At 36.9% G+C, this 8448-nt stretch overlaps 1 protein-coding gene across 2 annotated transcripts in view; it reads left to right on the forward strand.

Moving 5' to 3' along the window:
* The window catches only part of BIRC2 (baculoviral IAP repeat containing 2), a 22654-nt gene extending 15561 nt beyond the window's left edge, over positions 1–7093 (forward strand). For both annotated transcript variants that reach the window (XM_012729891.1, XM_004689047.2), the window contains 4 exons: positions 2438–2680; positions 5853–6107; positions 6252–6293; positions 6400–7093. In XM_012729891.1, coding sequence (XP_012585345.1) covers positions 2438–2680; positions 5853–6107; positions 6252–6293; positions 6400–6593 — 734 coding nt within the window. In that variant the 3' untranslated portion in view covers positions 6594–7093. The remainder of the gene's footprint in view (positions 1–2437; positions 2681–5852; positions 6108–6251; positions 6294–6399) is intronic.
* The last annotated feature ends 1355 nt before the right edge of the window (positions 7094–8448 follow it).

Genomic DNA, 8448 nt, shown 5'->3' on the forward strand with positions numbered 1-8448 from the left:
CGGGAAGCAGAACAGGCAGATCGAGTACACTGCTGAGGGGAGCAGCGGGCGGGTCAGGAGAGGTCTGCCTCGCCATGTGGTCGCCTCCGGGGCAGGCAGGAATCGAACTCATGCATAAGTGGCTTTAGTTTCTTAGTGCAGTGCTTTAACCCGCTGCGCCACCTGGGAGGGCCCCTGATTGATCCTTTTAATGTTCAATTCAGTTTGCTGATGCTTTGTGGAGTTGGCCTAAATTTATCTAATACTGTCCTTATTTGACTTTATTATTATGGGAATGCTAACTTTGTAAAATGAGTTTGAATTTGTTATCTTTTCAGTAATTTGGGAGAGTTTGAGGAATATTGATAGTAATTCTTTAAATTGGTAGAATTCGGCTCTCCCTGGTGGCGCAGCGGGTTAATGCACTGCAGAAGAAGCTTAAGCCACTTCCGCATGAGTTCCATCCCAGCCTGCCCAGGAGGAGATCCACATGGAGCAGCAGACCTCTTCTGACCCGCCCACCACTCCCCTCAGCGGTGTACTTAGTAGATCTGCCTGCTCTGCTCCCAACTCTGTCTGGTGAATTCTCTCACCCTACGCATCTCTGGCCTGTATCCCAGTTATGTATGAATAAATAAATCTTGAAAAAAATGGTAGAATTCACCAGTGAAATCATCTAGTTCTTGACTTTTCTTTGGAGGTTTTTGATAACTGCTTGTCATCTTACTCATCTGTTCTGATTTTCTGTTTGTGATTCAGTCTTGGTAGGTTGTATGTTTCTATAAATCTATCCATTTCTTCTAGATTATCGAGTTTGCTAGCGTATAATTGGTCTCCATTCTTTGCATTTCTACTGTGTTATTTATAATTTTTCCTTTTTTAGATATAATTGTGTTGTGTTTTTTTTTGGTCAATCTTGTTAAAGTTGTGTCAGATTTGTCATTTCAAAAGATTAGTATTACTTTCATTGATTTTTTTTTTTTTGGTTGTTGTCTTAAGTCATTTATTTCTGCCTTAATTTTATTTTCTTGCATCTACTAACTTTGGTCATAGTTTGTTCTTTCTCAAGTTGAGCTGCTTACTTGAAACCTTCCTTTTTTCTTTATACAGGTATTTATCACCATAAACTTCCCTTTTACAAGTGCTGTTGCTTTATCCTGAGTTTGTTACATTGTGTTTTCGTTTTCCCTTCTTAAGTATTTTTTATTCCTTTTGATTTCTTTTTTGATCCTGAGGTTATTTAGAAATGCATTGTGTAACTGCCCCATATTTGTGATTGTTTTCAGTTTTCTTTCTGTTACTTATTACTGTGTTCTGTTTGGAAAAGAAAAATCTCCATGCTGATTTTTGCAGTGGCTGCACCAGTTTACATTTGCACTAACAATGTAGAATAGTTCCCTTTTCTCTGTAGCCTCATCAACACTATTCCTTGCTTTTTTGTTTGATGAAAAACCAAAATGTCCTTTCTTTTGCTAGTGCCCCATAATTCATGCTTGCTTCACTCTCTTTCATTCTTTATTTTCTCTCACTGGCTAACTTAAAATGACCTTTGAGTTCATTAATTATTCTGTTATTGAAACTCTGTGGAATTTCTTAGTTCTGTCATATTTAACTTTAGGTCTTCTGTTTGGTTCTTTGAAAAAAATTATCTTTTTTAAAAAAAATTGGATTTCTACATTTGTTTCTACATTGTTTTCCCAGGTTGTCCTATTTTTCTCTTGAAATTTCATTGAGTTTCTTTTAAGATGATTACTTTCAGATTGTCATTAGGGAATTTGTAGCTCTCTCTCTCTTTGGGGTTGGTGCCTATTATAGTGTTAGTTTCCTTTGATGGTGTCATATCTGCCTGATGTCATATCTGCCTGATAACTGTAGTTTTGATAACTGGTGTCTGTGCATTTGAAGGAGCAAATACCTCTTCACTTACTAGTTTCCTCAGTTCCCCTGGCTGATAGAATTAACTCTGTTACAGTATTGTTAATGGATCTGCAGTGGTTATTGTAGAAAAATCAGAATAAAATAAAAACTTCCCTCTTATGCTTTCCTATCATTCAAATCTTCCTTGCAGGGTTCCCATCATTCAAATCTTCCTTCCTGAATATGTTTGATCAGGGAAACCTGATACACTTTGTAGCCAGTGTACATTTGCTTTCCAGCAGATGGCAGTAAAGAGTCTTGAAGGGTTTTTTTTTTTTTTTTCTTCATGAAGCCATATGGACTAACATATGAATCTCTTTTTTAAGTGTTGGTCAGTGGGACATGGTATTTTTAAAAAGTAAATATTGTTATATTCTCATTGGATCCTTATTAAGTTCAAACTTTTGTGATTGGTGTTATGGCTCATCTCTGTCAACATAATATACCAGCATGAGGGCTAGAGACTGTGTTATAGTCACTTCTTTTGTACAGGTGTTTGCATATTTTTGGAATTTAATATTGTACATGTCTTTTCAAATAGTTATCCATTTTGGACCCAGTGAGAACCACAAAGAAGATACAGTCATGATGAACACACCCATGGTTAAAGCCGCGCTGGAAATGGGCTTCAGTAGAAGTCTGGTAAAGCAGACAGTTCAGAGTAAAATCTTGTCAACTGGAGAGAATTATAAAACAGTTAATGATATTGTGTCAGCCCTTCTTAATGCTGAAGATGAAAAAAGAGAAGAGGAGAAGGAAAGACAAACAGAAGAGAGGGCATCAGGTATTTTGGGGAATTGATCACCTTATAATAGATGTGTCTCTCTCTGTAGCCCAGTTAGCATCCTTACCTCGCCACCAAGTGCCAAGGGCATCACCAGTCACTCCCAAGCCTATTCCCCTCCACCATGGTAGTGTAGACACCTCCTTGATAGCCACTGATTACAACTTTTCTCCAAATATTTTTAAGGTAGGGCTGGATTCCCTAATTCTTACTAAGTGATCCTTATGCAAACATTGGAATTTATTGTGAAACTCTAGTACTTGATGATAAGCCACTGACCAACCCAAGGATAGTAGGAAACTGATTGGCATCCATCTACACGTTATGTCTCAGACTCCTAGCAAGTGGCCCTGGAATCATCATTCCTTCAACACATGTGTATTGAACATGAGCACCTGTGTCACTCCTATGGTGTTTACTCTCAAGGTGCTAGTGAAGCAGGTATGCACACTAGTGTGCAACAGGAAGCATAGAAGAGCCCTCAGAGGTTAAGATTGCACTTAAAGTGTAAATTAGGGTATTGGGGTTGGAAAATATTTTCTCTGCTTAAGCTTAGAAGGATAGAGATAGTTTAAGAGAACCTTAAACTAAGACACTATATAGTAGTCTGTAGCCATATAGTACAATGTATAAAGTCTGATTTAAAACAGATTTATGTTTAAATACTGGCTTTGTCAGTTACTAGCTTGTCAATTTTTTTTAAACCAGAATTCAGCTTTCTTATCTATAAAATGGGGATAATAATAGTATGACTTGCATGCAGTTGCTATAGAAGTTAAATGAGATGTTGCAAATAAAACAATTTAGTGCAGTGCCTAACACATCAGAAGTATATGGATTTGGGAAGTGGGTGGATGGGGTTTAGTGAAAGAAAGACCATGAGGAAGAGTGAGCAGGATTGTTTAGAGGACAGATATAATTATAATTATAATTATGGTGACTATCATAAATCTAGTCACCATAATTTGGTGACTTGGTGACAGACACTCAGAGAATAATAATGTACATTTGAAATTATAGAAAAATCAACAAAAGGTCAGTAAGGAATAGGGAGGAAAAGCTTAGGGTGTTGTAGAGGAAATCATTAAAATACTGCCTGGGATCCAGACTAAAATGGGAAATGAGCAGCCAGGGACAGTTCTTGTGCTGGTTGAATTAGGATTGATGCAGATATCTTAAAGATAAAAGTGAAGAACAGATTTACCAGCATTGAGGTAAATTATTAATGGAGAATTTGTGGTCAGAGGTAAGAATTTGAAATGAATAGGATGGTTCACTTCTGGAAAATAGACTTCTGGTATTATGAGTTACTTCTCATTAAATTCATAATGTAGGGATGTCTTAAGGCTGGAAACAGGCAGTTAAATATTATGATTGGGACATCAAAAGAAGACTCATTCTGAAAAATACCTTGGAATTCAACTTTTTTTTTTTTTTTGTGATTTGGGGTTAAAGGAAAAAAATGTTGCTTAAAAAAAAGGCTTGAGGCCCTCCCTGGTGGCGCAGTGGGTTAAAGCACTGCACTAAGAAGCTAAAGCCACTTCCGCATGAGTTCGATCCCCGCCTGCCCCGGAGGTGACTACATGGTGTGGCAGACCTCTCCTGACCCTCCCTCTGTTCCCCTCAGCAGTGTACTTCATGGATCTGCCTGTTCTGCTTCCCGCTCTGTCTCTGGTGAATCCTCTCACCTTCCCTGCACCTCTGGCCTGTACCCCAGTTCTGTATACATAAAAAAAAAAAAAAAAAGCTTGATTCATATGCAGTTGGTATAAACCTATAAAATAATAGTGCTTAACTATGTGCCAGATACTGATATAGATACTTTATATATACTATGTCATTTAACCCTCACAGCTCTTTGAGGAAAGTACTATTCTCTGCATTTTATCTAAAAGTTTATTTATGCTTACCAGAACTGGGGTATAGGCCAGAGGTGTGTGTGGGGGGGTGGTGGTGAGAGAATTCACCAGAGACAGAGTAGGGAGTAGAACAGGCAGATCTACTGAACTACACTGCTGAGGGGAGCAGTGGGCGGGGCAAGAGAGGTCTGCCACACCATGTAGGTCACCTTCCTGGCCAGGAATCGAAGTCCTGCTGTAGTGACTGCAGATAGCTTCATAGTGCTCTGTTTTAACCAGTTAAGCCACCAGGAAGGGTCCCCTATTCTTTGTATTTTATAGATGAGGAAGCTAAGGTGGATGGAGATGAGGTACATAAATAGTAAGGGGATGAGACCAGTGTGGGATCTTGGTCTGTTCTGACTGGAAAGTTCAAACTCTTTACCCCATTGCTGCTGCCTCAGCATGGCATGCAGAAAAACACTGGTCCTGGAGCCCAGACTTTGCAACTCAGTCTGTCTGACCTTGGACAAGATACTCTGTTCTAAGTCTTTTTCTCCTTATCTGAAAAACAAGGAGCAATCATACCTGCCTTGTTCAATTGACAGGACTTTTGTATCAAATGAGACTGTGCTGTAAAAGTAAAGTGACTTGATACAAAAAAAACTCCCTGGTGGCAAAGGAGTTAAAGTCTCCACACCGTCAAATTGTCGTCAGCCACTGCAGCACAAGTTCCATTCCAGTCCAGGAAGCTGACCCACATGGTGCAGCAGACCTCTCCTTTGTCATCTGCTGCTCCCCGCTCTTCTTTGGTGAATCTTCTCGTCCTGCACACCTCTGACCTACACTCCAGTTCTTGTGTGCATAAATAAATAAAAATAAATCTTAAAAAAAAAAGTCAGTGGTGGAAAGTCCCTGGGGATTACAACCGAGACGGAAAGCACAAAATAAAGAATGATGTAGAAATAAGTTAAATAAAATTTAAAAAAAGAACTCAGTGCTATTACCATAACACAGAGGTGGAAGTTTTTACTGTTTTCTAATATACTCTGCTTTACGTCAACAAAACAAAGGAAAAGCCTGGTCCTGAGATATGTAATAGATTTTAAAAAGTGACATGAATAGCTAGCCATGTGTACTACTAATATGCTTTAGCTTAAGTAATCTCAGAATATTTCAAACAATAGCCATCAAAGTGCAAAGAACTAATCTTACCCCACTTTTTTTAGCTCATATATTTAGTACCTAAATTGTTAGTAGGATTGCTAATGACTATACTTGGAGCAGCTTAAAATCTAATGGATATTCTCTCTCTCTTTTTTTTTTAAACAAAGATGATTTGTCACTAATTCGGAGGAATAGAATGGCACTCTTCCAGCAGCTGACTTGTGTGCTGCCTATTTTGGATCACCTCTTAAAAGCCAATGTAATTAATAAACAGGAACATGATATTATTAAACAAAAAACACAGATACCTTTACAAGCAAGAGAACTGATTGATACAGTTTTAGTTAAAGGAAATGCAGCAGCCAATATCTTCAAACACTGTTTAAAAGAAATTGACTCTACATTATATAAGAACTTATTTGGTGAGTTTTTTGTAGGATTACTTGGGAAATCCTGGGGATTAAGTGTTTTGTTATATTTAACAAATCCAGTTGACAAGCTATAGTCTATAAATAAAATAGTCTTGTATTTGAGTAGAACGATGTTCTTTGTTTTTCTTCCCTTAGTGGAAAAGAACATGAAGTATGTTCCAACAGAAGATGTTTCAGGTACAATAAAATTAAGATTTAAAAGCAACATGTGTTTTTATTTTTTTTTTAATGAGAGGTAAAGTAGAAACTGAATTTCATAGAGTTTTTGTTTTATTGTTTCTAGGTCTGTCACTGGAGGAACAGTTGAGGAGGTTGCAAGAAGAAAGAACTTGTAAAGTGTGTATGGACAAAGAAGTATCTATTGTGTTCATTCCTTGTGGTCATCTGGTAGTCTGTCAGGAATGTGCCCCTTCTCTAAGAAAATGCCCTATTTGCAGGGGTATAATAAAGGGTACAGTTCGTACATTTCTTTCATAAAAGATAAACAGGCTATGTGTTAGCCTGTTTCTATAAAAACCTTTGAAAAACTTGAGTATTTTGAAGCCACATGAGATAATGGTTTTTAGTTAATAACATTTGTGTTCCACACTGCTTAGTTCTAGCAATTTTATTTAATAAAAAGTAGGTAGTCTCATATGTCATATTTAATCTAATCTCCTCATAGAAAGGGAAGATTTAAGTTTGATGAGTTATGTTAGTGTATATGTGGGAACAATGGATAAATTTAAGAGATCATCTCAGTACTGTTATGTGTCATTTTACAAGTGACCTGATTTTTTGCCTGAAACTTCTGAGTACTGAGTTTTTCTGAGTACTGAGTACTGAGTGCAGTTTTAAATTGGAACTAGCAGTTCTGGAGTTTATTGAATTTATAGTGCCAAAATCTATTTGGTGTTTTTCACTTGTGTTGTAAAAATCCTGGTAAATAAGCTTTTCCAGATTTGTGAGACACATTTTAATAAAGTTCTTTAAAAAGACATCATCAAAAACTTTCTCTTGCTTTAAGATATAATTTCCATCTATCTTCATGGGATTATTGGCATTAAAATACCTAATATACTTAACCATAGCACCTGCCAACATTGCAAGCACTTACATTCTAGCTATTAAATTCATAAAATAATTCCTTTTTTAAAGTAATATTTATCAGGATTTCTTTAGATGAATACTATCTGTCTAGTTGTTTGTATATTACAGAAATAAAAATATCAAAACTTAAATAATATTAGGTAAATATTCATTGGGATTGTCAAAACCTGGTGCAGTTGCTTTGTTGCACACCTGCTTGTGGATAAGCAGAATGCAGCAATGGTTAAGTGCGTCCTTTTCCAACCCTGCCGTATTTTATTTTTCTCAGGGATCAGTGGATGACTTCTGAAGATAGGTGGTAAGGAGGTTTAATATTAGAAACTTATTTTTTCTTTTTTTCCCCCAGGGTTTTGAAATTTTTATTTTTATTTTTATTAAATAATTTTAATATAGTTACATGATTGTTCATTTTTGCACAATGTTTGCTTTCTTTTCTCAGGTCTAGTCCCCATAGAATTTCTACCACCAATTCACTCATGCACAATCACCATAGCCCCTTGTGCTCCTCCTGCCCTTGTTTTGAACCCCCTCTCTCTCCTGCAGAATGTCTCTGATTTATAGTTGCCTGTTTGTTTAGTTTTTTATTGATATTTTTTACATTATTTGAATTTGATATTTGATCCCTTATTTGATTCCCCTGTATTCCTCCTATAAGTGAACCATGCTATATTTTTCTTTGTCCTTCTGACTTATTTCACTGAGCATAATCCTGTCTAGCTTCATCCATGTTGCTGTGAATGGCATTATCTTTTTGATTGCTAAATAGTATTCCACTATGTATGTATATATACACACACCACATCATCTTGACCCAGCCATCTATTTTTGGGCACTTGAGTTGTTCCCCAATCTTACCTATTAAAATAGTGCTTCATTAAACACAGGGGTACAAAAATTAATTTTGAATTAATGTTTATGTGTCTTTTAGGTTGATCCCTAGGAGTGGAATTGCTGGGTCATATGGTAGCTCCATTTTTAGTAATCTTAGGAACCACCACACAGTTTTCCTTAGTGGTTGGACCAGTTTGCATTCCCACCAGCTGTGTAGGAGAGTTCCTTTTTCAGCACTTCCTTGCCAAATTTTGTTGTTGCTAGTTGTGAGATGGTATCTCCTTGTGGTTTAATTTGCATTTCCCTGATTATGAGGGATGTTGAATATTTTCTCATAGGTCTGTTGGTCATTTGCATTTCCTCTTTGGAGAAGTAGCTCGTAAGTTCATCTTGCCTATCTTTTTTTTTTTTT

This window comes from Condylura cristata, unplaced genomic scaffold (assembly GCF_000260355.1).
Source record: "Condylura cristata isolate star-nosed mole 26May11 unplaced genomic scaffold, ConCri1.0 scaffold00025, whole genome shotgun sequence".
Classification (NCBI taxonomy): domain Eukaryota; kingdom Metazoa; phylum Chordata; class Mammalia; order Eulipotyphla; family Talpidae; genus Condylura; species Condylura cristata.